The sequence below is a fragment of the Cavia porcellus genome, unplaced genomic scaffold, assembly GCF_034190915.1.
Source record: "Cavia porcellus strain 051 isolate PalLab524CR breed Dunkin Hartley unplaced genomic scaffold, mCavPor4.1 scaffold_1, whole genome shotgun sequence".
Lineage (NCBI taxonomy): Eukaryota > Metazoa > Chordata > Mammalia > Rodentia > Caviidae > Cavia > Cavia porcellus.
Window position 1 is genome coordinate 234,402,201 of NW_026947484.1, and position 20,854 is coordinate 234,423,054.

The 20,854-nt window shown below is 50.8% G+C and overlaps 1 protein-coding gene across 3 annotated transcripts in view; it reads left to right on the forward strand.

Annotated features, from left to right (window-relative positions):
- The window catches only part of Cib4 (calcium and integrin binding family member 4), a 58,703-nt gene that overhangs the window by 11,263 nt on the left and 26,586 nt on the right, over positions 1-20,854 (forward strand). For all 3 annotated transcript variants that reach the window (XM_063231178.1, XM_023566319.2, XM_063231174.1), the window contains one exon: positions 609-705. Coding sequence is in view for 1 of the 3 variants with exons in the window: in XM_023566319.2 (XP_023422087.1) it covers positions 609-705 (97 nt within the window). In the remaining 2 variants the exon portion in view is untranslated. The remainder of the gene's footprint in view (positions 1-608; positions 706-20,854) is intronic.

Here is a 20,854-nt window from a genome sequence, read left to right on the forward strand (position 1 = left end):
CTGCGAGGGCAGTGAAAGAGCAGATGTCCAGGCCTTCTGGTCACCACTGTTCCTCTGCCCCGGCTACCTTGGCTGCTGGTCCTACCGAGCCGAGAGCCCACTGGTGGGCAGAGACCTGTGTTCAGGATGGAGTGAGAGGGACCAATGATGATGGGGGCGCGGTGTCCCCTCTTGGCCTGGGGCAAAATTCCCTCCTGCCATTTTTCTCTCGGGGGACATAGTCATTTAGGTGGCCTATGGATAGACAGATGGGTGCTGGGGACCACTGAAAGATCCTTCAGGGCTGTGTGTGGTCTGTGGGAACTGCTGGCTGCCTAGCGGGCTAGCGTGGCTGCGTGGTTCACCAGGCTCCAGCTAACACCTACCAAGTGCTGAGAACAGCTGGGCAGATAGGCGACACAGGTGACCCCAACATCTCTAGCTGCACCTCAGGACTGGACTGAGATGGGCCAGAAGTAATGTTGGCGAGTGTTCCAGGGGACAGGACACAGTCACTTACCCTTCCTCGTGCCTGGCTGGCTTTGTCCTCCCCAGGATATGCCAGGCACTCGGAAGGGCACAGGGAATTCTCTAGAGTGATAGAAAGATTTATGTTCCTCTCTCCTCAGCATCCACAACACTTTCCTGAAGCTCTGCCCTGAAGGCAAGTACTACAAAGAGGCCACACTGACCGTGGACCAGGTCAGCTCCCTGCCAGCCCTGAGGGTAAGTTCAGGAAAGGGGATGGTGGGATCTCAGGGTCAGCAGAGGGGCCAATGCTGGGCTCGGTCACCTGGCAGCTGCGCTCAGAGGAGCTGTGACCTCCAGGCAGAGTCCAGCAGAACTTGGTTTCCCAATGCTTCTAGAACATATCTGCCATGCCCCGATTAACCCCAGGGTAGGATCTATCCTGGGAGAGAGACAAAAGGCAGGTCTCTGCCCAAGGGTTCACAGCTGGAAGGAGGTGGCCCCAGCTGGAGGGCTGTCCCTGGTCCTGCCCATCAGCCTCGAGTCCTGCCAAGGTCCCTTACTGAACCTCAGCATTTGGCCTACCCTTGACCCCTCACATTAGCAGCTGTGTACACGGTAGGCTCTGCTTTCATCCCTTGTGCCCCTAACTGGACAAATGCAAAGGTTGGGGTCCCCACGGGGCCATCAGGGTCTTGAGGAAGCCAGGGTGCCCCCTCCAGCCGTCTGCCCAGGCTTTCTCCTCTCTTTTGCTCAGCCATGAGGACTTTTCTGGAAGGACTGGGGATTTTCTCGGGTTCTTCCTTGAGAAGCCATCAGGAAGAACAGGCTGGAGGCCGGGGACTGTCCTCCCAACCCGCCGTTTTTCACCTCCGGGATGGGTGGGGGAAAGGACGTTGGCACTGTGGCTGCTCATGCCTCTCCTCACCTCCCTCTCCACTTAGCCAAATCTGAGTCAGAGGTTCCCATCAAATAAAGGGGGGACTGAAATTTGCACACCTTTTCCCCACTTTAACTGGGTGAAATTCTACTTTCCATGCACATAGAGGGACACACACACACACACACACACACTGTCCCCTTGCCGTGCTGTGTCCCTGCGCAGCCCCCTCCCAGGGCCTGCTCCTGGCTGGTGGGACATGTAGGGCTGCCTGGGAGTCACCAGAGCCTGCAGAACCTGGAGGAGCTGTCGGCTCACTGTCCAGCTGCCAGTGCTTCAGGGACTGGTGGGGCCCTTTTCTCTATTATGGGAAGCCTGGCGGAGCCCAGAGGTGCACAATAAAAGGATTCTCAAATCACTCCTGAGATTTTAATTAAAATTTATACAACACAGAGAGAGGCGATGTCAGCTTAACAAATCACGGCGCTGTCAGCCTTCCCTATTCGTCATCTGGACCTTGGCGGAATAGTGATGGGAGTTTGTCATTGTGCAGTTCTTCCTTTCTGTCTGGAACAAGCTGGATCCAGAGCAATGCCCCAGTGTCTGGGGGTGCTGAAGGAGGGACCACAAGGTTGGGGGAGCATGCAGTTGCTAGGCCAGTGATGACATGGCCCCTCCTGAGTGACACCTTGCCCTGAGGCAGAGACTGAGACAGAGCCTCAAAGGACACAGAGCTGGGATTTCAATGCCTATGGGAATGGATAAGGCCAAGGAGAACAGTGAGGAGGGGGGAGGAGGGACAGCTGGGGTCCCAGAGTAAAAAGCTAAATCCTCAAAAGGGGGAAGTAACAGGAGAACCCTGGACCCACACTCACCTGCACCCCGCACCACTGCCTGCACATGCACGTCCCCAGGAAACCACAATCCCATGTGCACATATTGCACACCTATCCTGAGCCATGTGTGCAAGCCCTGGGGCTGCCTCCAGACCTAGAGGGAGCTGAGGGCCACCAGGGACGCCAAGGGGGCGGCAGTGGGGCTGCTTCGAGTGGGCTGGGGGTTCCAGCCAGGGCCAGACTCTCCTGAGCGTTAAGGTGGAAAGTCACTTGCGGCCACCCACTGTCCAGTCACTGTCAAGTGTCCTCTCCTTGAGGTCGAAAAGAAGGCTTGTCTGTGGCTGAGGGGTGGCAGAGCCAGGTCATCCCTGCCCTTCTTTCCTGTCTTAGGGTCAGGGGCCTTTTGGGGTGAGGCAGCAAAGTGGACAGAATGGGGAGGGCAAGGTTCCCTGCGGAGTTCCCTGGGGTGACAAGGACAGGTCAGGGAGATCTGCCCCAGGGTGGGGCTGTGACCTTCACTTTTTCTGGAGCACTAGCCCTGCCCGTTTATTCAATGGGCAGCCACTGGGAAGTGGGGTCTTGGGGTACACGGCTTTGATTTTGCTTGTTCAACCTTCCTAAAGGCTCATTATCTTATTTTGGTTAATAAGTAAAAGCCAATTTGTTGTAGAAAAATTACAAAAGACAGAAAAGTAGACATAAGATAAAAACTATCAATAACTCACCACTGGGGTGATGGCATGGCTACTTTGGCCTATTTTCTTTTGGACTTTTTTTCTGTGCGGATTCGTGTATTTAGTGGGAGCTCCTGCTTTTCCAACTGGCCAGAACCAACCCCCAGCCTAACCCTAATCCTAGGCCTGAGCCACTGCCACATAGAAGCGAGCACAGTTCCGAGCCCAACTCGCTAGCTACGTGATCTCGGCTGTGTCACTGCACAAAGAGATTGATTGGGGCAGGGAAGCAAAGAAGCGATCAGACCCCAGCCCAGCCTTGGAGGAGCTGCGGGGTTTCCTGTGGGTGAACGGCCATCACTGGCAGGGAAAGGGACTCCATCTCGGTGGTCCCAGACATCTGCGGGCCTCATTCCTCAACTACAGGAGAAAACGCTTTCCAATCGCCAGAGCTGTGCACAGAGGAAGTGAGTGGTGTCTCTGGAGGGGACCGTGGAGGGCCGCTCAGGCCCTCCATACTCACAGGTATGGCACATACTTATCAGAGGGAGGTTGGCGTAGATGTCCTGTACCTTCGTCTCCCCCTGGAGTCTCTGGCTTATTTCGGCTCTTTTTCGTGTCATCTATGTAGTGTGTGCTAGATGTTTCATTTAAAACATTATTTGGGGGCTGGAGGTTTAGCTCAGTGCATAAGCGCCTGCCTTGCAAGCAGGCAGTCGTGAGTTCGATCCCCGGTACCCATAAAAAGGAAAAAGACAAAAAAAAAAAAAAAAAAAAAACATTATTTGGAGGAGGAACTAGAGATACCAGCTTTCGATACTGCCAGGTAAAGACATTCACCATCATTTCATTTTTTAAAAATGTTAATTTTGAAACTAGTGGATTGGTAACTGGTGGTCAATTTATCATGCCAGCTGAACGAATCAGCGAGGTGCAGAGTCTAAATGGCCCAGCTGAGGAAAGTTGCTTAAAAAGGGGACCTGGAGAGGTAGAGTAGCGTTGTGGGTTCTCCTAAACTTAACTGTTGTTGTTTGGAGCTGTTGGTTCTCCTGGAGAAGCTTGTGGAGCTTCTTCCCTGATATGCACTTGGCTGTTCTCATCATCAGAGGAGCTCGGGAGCTTGTTGTCGCTGAGGGTGGCCGGGGTACTTTTCAGGGCAGCCCTGGACCTTACTTTGAGAGCCACTTCTTGGCTCCACTGCAGAACCCTCAACCTACTGGCACAGATCCTTCGCCCACTAGCACAGACTTTCTAGCTTCCACTGCTGACCTTTGGGACTTCTCAGCAGAGATCTGTAAAACAGACTTGCATGAGTCACTGTCGTGGGCTCTAGGCCTCCAGCCGAACTTGTGGGAGGCTCGGTCTACAGCTGGACACACGCAGGACACTGCCATGGGATCCAGGCCCTCAGCTGGATTCCCTAGGTCTTTAGTGTATGGACAGATCTCCTCGCTTCTTGTATTTAACTCTTGGGTGACTATTACAAATACTACTATAAATTATGTGTCCTGTATGTAGTCATTTTCCTTGCAATCCCTTGACTACAACAAACAATAACGAAATCTGGGCAGAGTGGCACAAACCTGTAATCCCAGCACTCGGGAGGCTGAGGCAGGAGGATCATGGCAAGTTCGAGACCAGTCTGGGCTACAAAGTGAGCTCAAGCCCAGCCTGAACTGCATGGCAAGGTCATGTCTCAAAAAAGACTAAATAAATAAATAAAACAAGAATGAGAGGAGCATCCTATCTCAGAAGCAAGAACAGTTCTTCCCCCGTGTAGCCCTTTTTGTAATTATTTTTCTCCCTTTGTCTCTTGTCACAGATGCATCTTTGCTCCGTGGTTTAGCGGGGAGGGCTTGCACGTAGGATTGAGGTCCCCTCTGTATCTTTCCAATGCTGGACTAAGTGGAAACCTTTCTCCCCAAGAGGAGAAGGAGAGATGTGAGAGAAGGTGGGGCCGGGGTGAGCCTCTGTCCTTCGTGGCCAGTGACGGGAGCAGGGTGACTCACACTACCCGGAGCCTTCTTAGAGACAGACTCGGAGACCAGGGCCCCAGGGAGCTCCGGGGACTCACAGAACTTGGCTCAGGGATTGAGTGGACTGGGAAGAAAGCTCTGTTTTCTTAGCTTGGGTTTCCTCGTGGAAAAAGTGGGCCTCTTAATATGGGAGGGGTCGTCTGCCTATTAGCAGAACAAGGGGCAAGACGGTCCTGGGCAGCAGGAAAAATCTGTGGACAGAGACCCTGGCTTGGCTGGCACACAGTGCCCTCTCTCCGCGTGGCGTTTCTGTGTGCATCTTGTCTCCTGGATTCAGTGTCTTTAATAGTCAATTAGCTGAATGTTTCTGTTCCTGTAAATATTCTCGCTTTCTGTAAACATGACGGGTGCAGTGTGGGGTGACTCAAGTTTCTGGTTTCCAGGCTCAGAGCATCTTTGCATCCGCTCAGACTGCCGGCAGAAGGCCTGGGACAGGCCTCGTGGGCTTGAAGCTGGTAGGGAGGCCTCGCAATGACTGGACCGCCCCCTCCTCTGGCCTCTTTCCACCTCCCTCCCCACATCCCCGGGCAGATGGTTATGCGTGACCTGGCCCCGCATCAGCTCAGTGGGAGCACACGGGATTTAGGAAACGTGTGTGTGAGGTGCGTGGGTTCCTGAAGGGTCAACTGCACCCAGTTTCTATCTATCAATGCCTTTCGTGGGCCTTTCTGAACCCTGCTAAGAAGATAGAGTTAGGCCTAGCTTCTTAGAAGACCTTGCAGGAAACCCATTTTCAAAACTGAAATGCAGCAAAATACCCTGATATTTATTCAGCTTCTCAAGAAATTGCCAAAGTAGGAAACGGACAGATGAGAGTGTGTTTTCAATTTTAATTTTTAAAACATTTGAAAATGAAAACTATTTATGCATGCTGAGAATTAAATTGACTTATGAAGCTTGCTCCATTTTCCCTTCTCTAAGGCAACCATTCTTTGCTGATTCTTTTGATGCTTCCATAATCCCAAAGCAAATGGCTCTATTGCCTTTCTGCTAGTTGGATCTTTGACTTTTGACCAGAGAAGACATTCAGCTTTTTCACCTTCTGTGCCTATTTTACTCATTACTCATCTTTTCCACAATCTCCAGTGTGCTTATGGGGTCATTTTAAGTAGAACAACCTTTGGTGCTTAGTTAGCTTTTTGGTACTATAACAAAATACCTCAGACCAGCTACTTTATAGAGAAAAGAGATTTATTTCACTCACCTTTGGAGGCCCATGGGAGCACATGTGTATCTCTGTTTTTGTGTTCTCTAATCTTCACCTTATAAAGTCACCTGAATTCATTCTGGGCTCTACCTTAATGATTTCATTTATCTAATAACTTTCCAAAGGCCCTACTTCAAAACACCATAGTAGGAAAAAGTTTCCATTCTCTCTCTCTCTTCTTTTTCAGGACCTTTCACTAGCTAGGCAGGCACTTATGCCACTGAGCGATATATCTCTGGCCCTCCGTTCTCTTAATACCATTAACATAAACTTTGGGGATTAAGTTCTTGTACAAGAGTGCAAAAATTTACGCAAATCGTAACAAGTGTCCAGATTACTGTCTTGTACACTCTTGGGAACTCAGCTATGAGGTATCCTGGGGTTACTGTCCCTTTTTACAGTGATGCCATCTCTTTTTCCTTCATTCCAGATCTTGTCTGATCTTTCCTTTAGGATGCTTTTTCCACTTGCTTGTTGGGATTCTTGTGTTTCACATGAGAGGTCTTCTGTAGATTTTTGGTGGCGGTTTGCTCTTAACAAAGACTGAGGCTTAGAGCCCAGGAAGCCATTGCAGGTTTGAGTCTGAATCTTGGGTGGGTTTGTCAGCTGGTGTTTCACTGGAAGGTGAGCTGAGGGCCACGCCTTGAGGATTTCTTGGAAGCCCTGGGAATCACCTTCTGAATGCCAGAGTCCTGGAGCCAAGTCGAGGGCTAGAGAGGTGTCAGAGTGCAGCCTCCCTTATCCAATCCCTGGCTCTCTGCAGCATCTAATGTTCCCCAGTACAGAAAGGCACTAGTGTGCTTTCCCCAGGGAAACCCCTTCAGCAGGGTGGCCCCCCAGCACGGAGTGCTGAGTTCTCCTGCCCAACTGCACTGGATCACTTGGTCCAGCCCGTGTGCCAGCATCTGTTTCCAGCACCTCCAGGGCCCCAGTTCAAGTCTGTGGGGTGCCCGGATGTATAGGTCAGGGTCATCCTTCCCTGCCCCAGCTCAGGGTCTTGCTTTTTCACCTCTGCTGGTCATTTACCACATGGCCCTCTGCCTCCTGTGTGTGTCACTGTGCCAGAGCAATCATCTCCTCTGGGTCATGTCTCCAAGAAATCCCTTTATTTTCCTGTTAACGGTTGTTGGGGGATGAGTTACGTACAAGTGTTCACTGTTCCTGGTGTGGAGTGAAACCTCCCCTGCCCACTGTTGCTCTCAGAATCTTGCCACACACATCAGCTGCCCCCAAACCTTTCTTTTTTGGTGTCCCCAGACAGCACACAACCCTCCTGCTGGTCCCCATACAAGACACCCAGTGTCCTGGCACCCTCCCAAAGGAGGTCCCTGTACAGAGACCCCTGGAAATGTCACTGTTGTTATCTTGGCTGTCATCAGCTCTCTCACCCAGGTTCTCCACTGGGCATGGTCCTGCCCAGAGAGCCCTGGCAGAAGACACTTTGAGAATACTTGGTCAACACCCCCTTCTTATTCTGGGGAGGCTGAGGGGCTTCCTGGGGGCCAGGCAGGGTTTGATACTGCACCCTTCCCAGAGGGCCAGGAGGGCCTCCTAATGCTGTCCTAGGAATGGGCCAGGGCTGGAGCTGGGCACCTGGAGTATCAGTCCATGGACTCTCCCAGAGTACCTGGCTAAGACGGATCTCCATTCTCAGGTGGGCCAGGTCCCTGGCCGAGGAAAACTGCTGTCATAAACATCAACCCTGCTTCATCTTGGAGAGGCACAGGTAGTGAGGGGTTCAGAGGAACTCAGGTCCCAGGCTGGGGAATTGGCATGTTGGAGAGTCTGAATCCTCCTGGCATCTGGAAGGAGGTGGGGATGGGAGAGAGCCAGCACCTGTGTGCCTGGGGTCTTTCTGCTGCATTTAGGGATCAGCTTGGTCACAGCTTCGTCACGGCTACCTCCCTCACTGCCCCTCTCAAGGACAGACAGGCCAAGGAAGAAGCCAAAGCCGCAGATGGATGTGACCCATTCAAGTTAACAGGACCACTTGTAGGCCGAGGTGAGGTTTGAACCCAGGGCTTCCTTCCAGTCCTGGCCCTGTCTGTCTTCTGAACTCCTTCCACATTCTGAAGAAGAAGAAACTCTGTGGCTGAGTGCGGTCCCGTGGTGAGGAGCTCTCCTGGCCGCCCTCCTCCCAGGAGCCCCGGCAGTCCTGCGGGCACGCTGAGCTCAGCTGGAAGGCACAGAACAGAGCCAGAGGCAGGCAGCCGGCAGGGAGGCTTTGATCACCCGGAGCCCAGGCAGGGACAGCTGTGTCAGTGGTAATCCTGGATTTAGGCCACTTCTCGGCATCAGCCCCCTCACCCTGTCATTTCCTGGGCTCGCTAAAAAGCAGCAGATTGGATAGAGACAGCAATTCTGCTCTCCAGGCCCAGTGTTCACTGCCCCATGTCACATACTGCATGGTTCCAAGTTGGTTTCCCTGTCCACCCTGTTTGAATCTGGTAATACCTCTGAGGCATCCATATATTTCCTCATTCCACAGACGAGGCTGTGAGTCCCACCCAAACCCACATAGTTGCAAAAACACCCTTCTGTTTGTCCTCCTCCATCTTCCAGGGAAGATGGTGTCCCCAGGAAGCTGACACATGTGTTCATATGTGTGGCAGAAGCACAAAGAAGGAGCTGGTGACCTGGACATTTGGTAATGGGCCCAGCCTCAGGCAGCAGATCACAGTGTGTCCTGTCCAGTGGGGTGGCCTGTTCCCAGCACCCAACCTCTTGGGCTCCTTGACAGGCCTGGGAATTGTCTGATTCCCAAGTCCCCAAGCTGGGCCCCACCCCCAGTGCCCAGACTCCTGAGTGGAAGAAATGTTTCACTGAGAAAGAAGAAAGAACAGAGTGCCCAGCCTGGTCTCCCAGGCTCCCACCCCCAGGCCCCACCTCCAGGGCCTGAGGTCACTCGGAGCCTTTCAGCCATCAGAGAGAAGCAGCTGGACGGCTGAGATAAATATACACCAGGGCCTGACCAGAGATCTGACGGCTCCCCAATAAAATGGGTGACCTCAGCTCTTCGCTTACCCAGGGCTGCAGAACCATGTCCACTGAGCAAAACCCAGGCCGGCCAGCTGCCCCAACCCTAAAATCTGGGCTGGGAAACCCTGTGTGGAATGTCCCCGTACATGATCTCACTTAGGTTGGAGGAAGACATCATGCCCTCATTCCCAGCTGGGAGGCAGAGAACAGGGCTAAGCAGGACACAGCTGATGGCAGCAATCCCTGTCTCCAGTGCTCACCGCCCTCTGCCCTACCTGGCCCCTTGGAAAGGTCCCAGGTCCGAGACGCCGAGACAGAGCTGGGAGGGCAATGTGGCAGCTGTCTCATCCCTGCATTTTCAAGCATCATTAGATCTTTTTTCTGACAACTTCATCAGTTAGCAGGGTTCAGAATTGGCAAAAATCCTTATTTAGACATTCAGCCAAAGAATTAAGAAGTGGTTTGTTTCAGAAAAAGCTCAGAGATGGAGGAGGAAGCAGTCTGCTCTGGGCCGAGCCGGCAGCAGCAGAGGTCAGGATCTGACCTGAGCCTCGGCCTTGCCATGGGCTTCTGGTGGTCTCGGGGGCATCACTGCTGCCTGTGGGGCCTTGTTCCATGTTCCATGATCATGTTCCATGATTATGTGATAACTTCTTCTACCCTGCTGTTAGGGCAGTTGGGGAGGTGGGGAAGAGCTCTGGGTGCTAGTTTTAGCTTTCTTGGCTGTGGGCTGAGTGGCCTGGGGCCAATTCCTTCCTCTTCCTTGGCCCAGACTTGCTCCCTGAAAGCCAAGGCAGGGTGCAACTGACCCGTGGATCTAAACTGGGATGGCCAAGCCCACCCCAAAGTCTGCCCCGGGCAGCCTGGTGGTGGCGGTGTCTGTCCCCTGCAGCCTGTATAGGAGTCTTTTCAAGGCAGTAGTGGACAGAACGTCCATCACTATTCGCTAGATGCAGCCACTCAACCCATCTTTCACTTTGTCTAAGGGGCTGGGTGAGATGCCAAGGGTGTGTGTGTTTGTCATTTTGTCATTTGTGCAGGAGTAGTGACCAGGAGGGCCCCGACCCTCCTTGAGACCCACCACACTCGAGGTTACTTGCTAGGAGGTTTTTCCCACCCAGGTCTTTCCTTGTTGCTGGAGTGATTCATGGTTCCTCTCAGCACTCCCCGGAGCAGAACAGACTACTCTGGCTGTGAAGTACTCAAACAGGTACTGTTTGATGTGGAAAGAGAATGGGCCTCAGGGCAAGTCGCTTTGGTTCCCTGAGTCTCAGCTCTCTTACCTTTGAGATGGGAATGCCATGCCCCTTTTGCAGGGTCCAGCCTTACCCTTGTAGCACTCTGCACACACCACTGTGTTCGCCTCCCCCTGTGAGAGGTGCAGGACTGCAGGCGGGGTGCCAGGCAAGTCTGCAGAAGGGGACTGAGCAGATGGAGCGGCTGGCCCATGCAGGCCTGGTGCGGGGCCTTGAGTGTGTGCGAGGGCTGGGAAGCGGGAAGTGGGAAGGGAGCTCACCCATGGGATCATCTGAACGGTGTCTTTTGAGCTCAAAGTCCCCAGGATGGCCTGGGGAGGGGCCGGCAGGCCTGGGGACCGCTCATCCGGCACCCTGGTCTCAGTCCCGTGCTCAGAGTCCAAGATAAACAAGCCTCATCTCAGTTTTTTGAGATTCTGCTCCCCGGGGCCTTCTTGGACTGCAGGCTGGAGGCTTTATTCCACTCATGTCTTTGCTGATAACTTCATTTGTGCCCCTAGAGACCTCAGACTTGTTTAAAAATAGAAAAATAAACAACATTGTTCCTGAAGCACCCCTCTCCCCAGGCCTCCTAATGAGGTGCTGGCTGGGCCGGCCAGGGCTTCATTCCCAGGGTTTTTGACCCTCTGCAGGCCCCAGGCCTGCTGCTTTCTCCACAGGGACGAGACACCCTGTGGCTTTGAAGGGCTTCCTGGTGGCTTGAGTGGCTACGATGGAGGTGGGGGATGCCCCTGCCTGGCGCTGTTGGACTCCAAGGCTGGGGTACGGGGACGCATTGGCCCAGGAGTAGAAGGGCAGGCTCAACCCCAGGGGACTCCCAGGCGTCCCCTCTCAGCGCTGGCCTCAGCCTCCTGCTGCACCACAGGCCCCTTCTGAGTGCCAGGCCTAGATAAGATCCCCAGGATACCACTCCTGGTGCTTCCCAGGCCCAGCACCATCGCCACTGCAAGTCCTGCTTGAATTTGTACTTTGTGTACAATCTCAGTTATCTCCGCCTGAAAACTGGATCTGATGAGAACATCAATGCCTCCCAGTGAGGGTTTTTGTGCAGGCCAGATGTAGGGTGGATGCAAAAGAGCTCCCAGAAGGTGAATGGGACTTAGGGACAGCTCGGGGGGTTAGGGGGGTGGGGGTGGCCTGGCTATAACATCAGGCCAGGAGTCCTTGCCCAAAGGGGAGACAGAAGGGGAAGTTGTCCTGGACAGCCATCAGCCTGCAGAGACCCAAACCATACCACTGGCAAGGCGGCAGGATTTGGGGGTACACAACTGTCTTTCCATGCTTGCTGGTTGCATTAGACCTGGCCTAATTCCCTAAGGGGACAGTAAGGTGAGTGGGAGGGGTGACACTGGGGTCATTTAGTTGATCTTCAGGGCAAAACAGACAAGGCTCTGTCAAGAGAACATGTGGAACAGAGACTCTCCATCTGCTCAGGCTTTCCCTGGGAAAGAAAGGGGCTGCCTCCTCCCTGTTCCATCCCCCTCAGTGTCAAGGGGACGGAGTCAAGAGCCAGGGACCAAGGCCACTCTTCAGGCATCAGAGAACAGAATGTCAAAATGGCTTCTCTCTGGAGCCGGCTCAACCCTCCTGCTGCGTGCAGAGCCCCTAGCTGGTCCTGCACCCCATGAGCCACCCACCTGCGTGAGGGGAGAGGTCAGCAGGGAGCCTGGAGCAGCACTGGGTCCTGTCTGCAGAGTGGCTCTGTCTGCTCAGCTGCTATTGCTTGCTTGTTCCCAAGATCAGGGACCACCATCCAGAAAAGAGAATGCGGCCAACAGAAGCAGGAAGGTGTTGGTGGTCTCTACTTCTTCTTAGAGAGGCCCCACGCCACCAGGGAGGGACCTTGGGACTTTCCCCGGCATGAGCAGTGAGAGGGTGGAAGCAGCTCGGGTGGCCAGCAAGGCTCTTAGACCCGCGTGGAATCAGCCGATAGGTGTCTACCTTCGAGTCTGGAAGGAGGCGGACAGACAGATGCCCTGAGACACACAGACTGAGGAGCGAGCCGGCACCCTAGTGCGATAAACTCCTTTCTCCCTGAGCTTTCTTTGGCTGCTATTATTTTGTGTGCTTTTCAGAATTGGGACTGAATCCAGAACCTTTGCACTGTGCTTCCTCCCCACCTCTTATTTAAAATGTTGAGATTATAGCTTACGTAGTTTCACAGGAGGTACTGGAATTTGATCTCCTCCTACTTCAGCCTCCCAAAATGCTAGCATGACGGATGTGTGCCGCTGTGCATGGCTCCAAGTGCTTTGTTGAATAGAACTCCATTTTTACTTTATGGAAAAAGTGTTCCCCCAGACCCTCGCTGGGCCTGGAAGGCAGGAGTCCTGCTTCAGAAAACCAAGCAGAAAAAAGGCAAAAAACCCTCTCTTACCTCCCAGTCTCTGGGAAGAAAAGTTGCTTTGCTTGCTTAGCACATGGGCCTCCAAGCACACTTTCTTTTTTTACTTGTTTTTATCTATTGTTAAAATAGCATGTCAGCATTCAAGTAAAAAATTTTAAAAAGCAAGTCTTCAGCACCCCGTTGGGCTAACATAAGTTTCCATTTTCTGTGTTCTTCTGCCATCTTTTTCCCTAGGCAAGTTTTATTTTGTAACATCGTAGACATATATAGACACAATTTTATTTTGTGCTTTTTCCCCCCCAATCAGGCATAAATGTTTTTTCATGTTGCTACATAGCCTGCGTAATTATAATTTTAATGGCTGCATAATTGCGCTGGGTTATGATTTACTAAATGATCCCCTCATTGCTGGACATTAACATTGTTTCCAGGGGATTATCTATTTATTTTTGCTTCTATAAATAATTTTGCAGTAAACACCCTCATTTTCCTTATTTTTCAGGATGGCTTTCCCAGTCTAGCTCCCCAGGTTCCCCTTGGAGGCAGTGGATAGACAGACCTGGCCATCCACGCCGGGAATTTGAACTATGTATAACTTGGGAAAACATTTATGCCCCTTGGGGTGGGGAGAAAGCACAAAATAAGAAGAAAACTCAGGGTTTTAAACATCCTTAACCAAGTCCTGTGACATGTCGTCACTGGAGAGCGCCCTCCATTGAGCAGTTCCCTCCATTCTCCTCTGAGGGTGTCAGACAAAAACGCCCCCAGATATGCTGTGCTGAGAGCACTACCCCTTCGGCATCTCCAGCCCGGGACGCCCCCATCAGCTCTGCTGCACTGCTGGGGCCCCCCTGGAGAGGCACATGCAGTCTCCTGGTATTCCCGCGGCAGATCATTGCTCAGTTGGCCGTGGCACTGATGTAAGGCTTGTAGGACATTTTCTGTGTTTCTCTGTGTCCTCCTGCAAGTGGCACTAGTGCCCACATACGCGTGTTCCTTGGCACTAGGCCTGGACACCCTGCTGGCCCAGGAGCTCCACAGTGCCGCCTACTTTTGTCCATGGTGGTACAGCCTTTCCTGCGGTGTACTCCTTGGGTCAGCCAGGCCTGGATGCTGCTGTTTCTCTTGTTTGATTAGGTTTCTCAGCCACTCAGCTCCTTGCTTTCCTTTTTTATTTTAGTGCCGAGGATCGAACTCATGATCTTTCGCTCCACAGCAGATGCTCATACCGCTGAGCTAAACCCCCAGCCCCAGCTCCTTGCTTTTCACAGTTTGTACGGTGGAGGTGTAGGTCCCTACTGCCTGGTTGTGTAGAGGACTGAAGGGAAAGTGCTCGTGAATGTGGCCGTGCGGTACCCCAGACACATGGTTAGCAAGCACCAGTCTCCATGGGGAAGTCAGACGGGGTGGGAGGAGCAGCCAGAAGTCTGAGCCAACAGGGAGGACTTAGTAAACGACTGAGTAATGGTGAATCGTGGCAGGCAGTCAAGGCCAGCCTGTTGCTGATGGGTGACGTCCTTCCTGGGATGAAAGGGAAGGAAAAGAATAGACATTCGAGGCCTCTAAAAAAATCCCCCAAATGTCAGGGTTGCGGTAATAAGTGAATAGTAATTTTGAACTGCTTCGGTTTAAGCCTCTGGTGTTTATTTACTTACTGTCTTTTTGAAACAGGGTTTTGCTGTGGAGTTCAGTCTGGTCTTGGACTCACTATGTAGCCCAGGCTGGCCTGGTATTCACAGTGGTCAACTTCCCCAGTGCTGGGATTACAGGTGTGCGCCCCCAAGGCCAGCAAACTTCTGGTGTATGGGAGATTGAGAGGGGACAGAGAGACAGAGAGACAGAGACAGAGACAGAGACAGAGAGAGTCAGGGGAGGGAGAAGGGGAGGGACCATTAGCCACAAAGGGCCACAGTGTGAGCCCATTAACAGCTGCAGAGCAGTGCTGCCACCCTCTGAGACTGGTGGCTTTCACCCAGAAGGTGTCCCTTGAAGCAGGGTCCCATTGGCTCCCACCCAGGGCCGAGGAGCCTGTTCTGGGTTGGTTTGGGCAGGCCATGTGGCTTCATCACATTGGTTACAGCCTCTGGATGCCTGTAAAACACAAGTACAGCCTGTGTTGGAAGGGTTTTTATATTGGTGTCAGGAGCTTCGCTTGTGTTTTACACAGAAAACCGTAGAAACTGTTGTTAAGTGCCCAGCTGGAGCAGCAAGTGGACACCACTCAGCACAACGGCATTAAAGCGCAGAAACCAATCCTTCTCCGAGAGGCTCGGCCAGGCGGTGCACCTGCGGCCCGCGGCTCCAGGGGAAAACAGTTTCCCTGGCTAGAAACCCTCCGGTCCGTGGCCTGGGGCGTACCTGGTCCTCTCCTATTTTCTGCTCTTTTTGTTTAATTGGGGAGCGATCAGGGGCTCTTGCACCTTCCTTATATCCCTTCTGCTCCCATCTCCTGCGTGGCTTCTTCATCTTGCGTTTAAGCAGGACTCCCGGTCTCCTCCCTGAGGCCCAGGAATATTCCCTCCCGCCCAGTGCCTTCTGGACCCTGGCAGAGGCAGCAAAGTGTCCAGGAAATGCCCCTCTGCACTGCTGTCTCCAGGTGCTGCCGGCCCCTGTCTATCTAAGCCGGCAGAGTCTCACAGGACACCCCCTCCATCCTCGATGCCACTGGCTTTGCAACGTCAGTAGCGATTTTTCTCGTTGTCTTAGTAATTGGATAAAATGGCAAAGCTCTAGCGCCGGACTAGAGGAGAGTCAGCACTTCACTGGGTGCTCCTGGAGAAGTGGTTTTCATCAGAAGGCAGTAAATGGAAATAAATTCACTTATTTCCGAAATGAATCTGGCAGACACTGGGAGGAAGGAAGGCAGGAGGAGGAAGACAGTTAAAGGACACGTTTGCCGGACAGACAGTTTATCACAGGTGGAGATGACTGCGATCAGAGAGAGCAGAAGAGGCCGAGGTGGGACCCGAGTCCCCCAGGGGCAGAGAGGTGCTGCCTCTGCAGGCCTGGACACTGCCCCCGATGGGGAGAGACAGGCATTTGGGTGCAGCCAGAGGATTCAGGCTGGTGTTTGTTCTCTGCTTGTTACGGTTTGGTCCTCAGCCCCGCTCCTGCCCTTGCTGGATGGGAGACAGGCTCTGTCCTGGTGGGACGAGGGCCACCTATGGTCACTCGTGGCCAGACCTTGCCTGCATTTCCAAGCACTGTGCTGTGGCCAAAGCCTTTTGTGTTGTCTAAGGATCGACCACATAAAAACCACCAGGGTCTTGGTAAGATTCAGATTCTTGGGCCTCGCCTGAAGGTGCTGACTCAGAAGCTTTGCAGTAAGGTTAGGGAATCTGGGTCAGACACGTGGCTGGTGTGTCGGTGTCTCTGTGACTCTCTGCCCTGCTCTGAGCCAGCTGTACAAGGAGGCAACACACAGGGCGGCACGAGATGAGCTTCTACTCCCTCACCCATTTCTTGCCCCAGCTACCAACTTTGGGTCCCCTGGAGACCTTGCAATAGCCCGCCTGTTCACCATGCCTCTGGCCAAGGTCAGCAGCTGCACATGCCTGCTGCCCCTGGACATGCAGGGTGAGCTCCTGGCAGCATGCTGGAGACTCAGGTGACAGCTTTGTCCCGGAGCTCGGGTCAAAGAGCTCTGCTGGTGCCCAGCTGCCGGTGCTGCTGGTAGAGGGCAGGCAAAGTGGGGTGGGGTTGTCATGGTAGTAAATGTCTACTTGGGTTCTTGCCAGTGACAAGTTCTTTGCAACTATGGTTTCCTTTGATCCCCTCCAAACCCCACAAGCAAAGTTATCATTCTGCCCATTTTGTAGATGGGAAAATAGAGAGGCGCCATGATGCAATCAAGGTTACGTAACTTTTATTTTATTTATTTACTTTTTGTCTGCTGTGGTTACCCAGGATCCTAAATCTTGTAGAGCTGATGCGAAGCTCTTAAAAAACAGTAATGTATAAATATGAATAGACACTGATCTATAAACCACATAAGTTTTTCTTTGCCTGTAATAGATGTTGACATGCAAGTAAGGGCACAAATTTGGCTTTCTGGTTTTTTTTTTTCCTCTTTTGCTCTTGCAGTTTGCAGTAATAAAAGAGATTGTATAAACTGGTCAAAAACTGCAACATAGCAAAATCTGGTAGATGTCAAATAAAAAGTTATACGAACTTCTTTTAAAGAGTCAGCTTGACTCCAGAGCCGTTGTTCACCCCACTCTTCACCCCTAACCTCCTGTGACATAGTGCTAGGCCCTTGGGGAGCCCCCTGAAAGTCCAGGCCTGCAGTTCTCCAAACTCCACCTAGGAGAGGTGCTAGGCTAGGTGGCTCTTCGGGAAGCTTCCTCCGGGCAGTGGCTGCCCCCTTGGGCCTGGAAACAGAGGCAGAGACTGGTCTGGTGGAGCTGAGCCAGCTCACACCACGTGGGCTCGTGGCTGTTTAATAATATTTAACATTTTTACTGCCTTTCTCCCCTATTTGTTCCATTAGCGATCTGCTTCCAGCTGCCGGCAGGACACATCCTCAGCCTGTCACTGCCAGCCCATCTGTCACCAGGAGACGAGTTCCACAAGGGCCTCTCTGTTTTTCAGTCCTCAGGAAGTTTGACAGCTGAAACACAGAGATTGCTCACTTACACACGGCTGGTGAGCAGGGTGCCTCTGGGCCGGGGCTACAGAGGGAAGGCACACACCTGAGTGGATTTCTTAGCTTCTGCTCTCTTGAAACAGTCCTTTCTGGGAGCTTCTTACTTGGTGAGACTCATCCAGGCCAACTTTGGCCTTGGAGGGCGTCAGGGTCCCAGGTCAGCCTCACCGTTATCCCTTCCTACCAAACAGTCCTCCAGCCTGTGAGCCATCTCTGTGCCCTGTTCTAGCTCTAGCCAATACACTTCGTTACACTAGTATCCTTGCCTGTGATGGCCTTTTCCATAATCAGCAGTGATCTGAAAATATTAGAAAGAAAACCCCAGAAATAAGTAATTCACATATCTCAAATTATTTGCCATCCCAAGTACTATGATGCAATCTTGTACAGCGCTCCCAGCACAAGGAATCATCCCTTTGTCCAGTGTATCCATGCTGTATACTCTACCTTCCCGTTAGTCACTTAAGAGTCCTCTCTGTTTGCAGAGTGACTGCTGAGTTGCCACAGTGCTTAACACAGGGCTCAGGACCATCTGAAGTTTCAGGCAGCCATGGCGGGAGGGCTCACACCATACCCTATGAGGGTAAGGAAGACTATAGTACTTGATTTAGACTCTTCGCCCTTGCTGCCTTTTTCTGAAGAGATTTCTGTAAGCGCTCAGGCTGAGCCTCGTGGAGGACAAAGGTGGGCTCTCCACTGTTCTGTGGGCCCCAGACCTAGCTCAGTGTTTGGCACATGGTAACAACGCTCATCCATTTGATCTTAAGACTTAATGTTCAGATTATGAACTCTGTCACTGTGCCACTTTCTGTCACTGGGGAGTCCTGAGCCTCTCTTGCCACCCGCTTGGAAGATAGTCCCAGCCCAACTAAATGCCTTGTGTGCATTAGAGGCTCACTGCGTTGGGTTTGTGAACTGGCTGAATGGCTCTGACCCAACACTGCCACCTGCTGGTAGAGCTACTCTAATGCTGAGGGGCCGCTCCTGGTTCAGATTCAGAGCTATGATTTCCTCATGGGCAAAGGGGAGGAGGCGGAGCCTCCCTGCAGGGCATCTCATGCATCTGTCCTCAGGTGACCTTGGCCTCCGTTCACCTGTGGCTTCCAAGCCACTGCTTCTGATAACAAGCTCTTCCGTTTCCTCAGTGACGGCCACTTCCCAGGGTGCAGGTAGGCCAGGGCCCAGGGTTGGAACGGATTCTACCATCGGCCAGCTGATAGACCTATGTCCTCACTCTTACCAGTGGGTGAAGGACCTTTTATTTTTCATTTAATTAACTATCTAATACCTCTAATATAAGTGCTTAGTGCTGCTGATTCCCTGTATGCCTTGGTTTACTGCACAGTGCAGATTTTGATAGGTTGTGTTTTCATTTAAGTTCAGACACTTTCTAATCTGTCATGATTTCTGTAACTTTGAGGATTTTCAAGATCTTTTTGCATTACGGAGTCTAATGTCGCTTTGTTACAGTCAAGGCACATATTTTGTATGATTTAAATCCTCTTAAATTCATTGAGACTTACTTTATAACCCTGAATCTGGTCTACTTTGGTTTGTGCTCCAAGTGTACTTGAAAAAGACGTGTATCTGGCTCTGTTAGATGGATCTTTCTATAAAACGTTAATTAGATCCAGTTGGTTGATGGCAATTTTATACTGTTAGTGACTTGGGGGGGGGTCTCTTTGTTATATCAGTTATATCCAGAGAAATGTTGGAATCACCAATGATAACTGTGGATTGGCTTTTTAAAAAGGATTCAAAGTGAGGAGAAAGATCTTTTTGATTTATCTAGCTATTTATCATTTCTAGCATTTTTTATTCCCTTGTATGGATCCGAGTTTCCTTTGAGCAATGTTCTTCTGCTGGAAGGCCTTGTTTTGTTTTGTTTATTTTGAGCTCTGGTATACTGCTGATGAATTCAATTAGCTTTTCTTTGTCTGGGAGAAAAAGTCTCTGATTTTATGTCTAAAAGATATTTTTGCTGGGTATAGAATGAGAATCAAAGCCTTGTCTTTTCTTTCTTTCTTTCTTTCTTTCTTTCTTTCTTTCTTTTTTTCTTCTTTCTCCTTTCCTTCCTTCCTTCCTGCCTTCCTTCCAAGAGTTAAAGACATTATTCCATGGGTATCTTTTTGATTAGCTTCTGAGAAAGAATCTAGGGTAATTTTTGTCTTTGTTATTGTCTAGATACAAGTTTTCCTCTCAACCCACTGCAAGAAGTTTTTCTTATTGATGTTATTTTAGAATTAGATTATGCTGTGGCTGGGCATCAAGCTCCTTCTGCCCAGATGCTGTGGAGCTTCTTGAATGCTCAAGGTTATAGTTTACATGTATTTTCTCTGCTTCTTTCATTTTGAGAAAAGATCCTGCCATGTGGCCCAGGCTTTGTGAGCTCAGGTGATCCTCCTGTCCAAGTAGCTGGGACAAAAAGCCAGCATCTCTGTGCACAGCTGTCTCTGCCTTCTTGATCACGGGTGGTAGAGTTATCATAGTTATTTTAATATTTGTGGCAGCTTTGTCATTTGTGCCATTTTTGGATTTGTTTTCGTCAGTTGATTTTTCTACTGATTAAGGGTCCTTTGTTCCTCCTTTATTGCATGACTGGCAATTCTTCATCTCTAAAAAAACCCCCCACATTTACACATTGCATTAAATTTTCTATCATTGGGTTTTTAATTATGTTGTGTTTATTAAATGTCATTGAGTTTTGTCCTTGCATGTAGTTTCATTACTGAAGTCACTTGATCCTTTCAGTGCTTACTTTTAAGATTTACTAAGACAAGTTCTGTTTAACCTTCACTCTGTTCTCCCTGATGTCAATATCTTCCAGAGCCATGATTCATTTATCAAAACTAAGAAAATTGGTGAAACGCCATTAATCCAACTACAAACTGTTCATATTTCCAGAATTTTCCCACTGATGTACTTAGCTCTTCAAAAGTCTCACACTGCGTTTAGTCATCATATCTAACCGATGACTTTAGTCTGCTCTAATCTGTGACTGTTTTGTCTTCCACGATTTTTTTGGAAAACACTGGTCAAATACTTTTGTAGACTGTCCCCAACTTTAGGTCTGTCATGTAGTTAGACTGGAGCTATGAATTTGTGCAAAGAATATCACCAGGGCAAAAAGCCCTCTCCTCCCTTAGTATCAGAGGATCATGGTCCCACCATGACCTGTCGTGACTCAACAAGGAGATGTGAGCTGTGTCACTTGGTTCAGGTGATGTTTCTGGATGTCCTACAGTAGAGTGACATAATGGACAGAGCTGGAAAATATAGGCACGTATACCAACCAATACAAAGCAATCAGTGTTTAGTTTGTGTATCTATCCATACTTGTGTCTAGTAAAATATCCATGCAATCATACTGTCATTGATGACTAACCTAGCACCACATTTACCCTTCCCCTGGCTTCTTTGCAACTTACCTTAGTTGTAATTTATTTCTGTTATTGTCTTAGTTATTTTTTACTCGTTGCTGAGACAAAATACCTGAAGCCCAAAGTTGGGAAAGGAAAGGTTTATTTCTTACAGTTTTTGGAGTTTT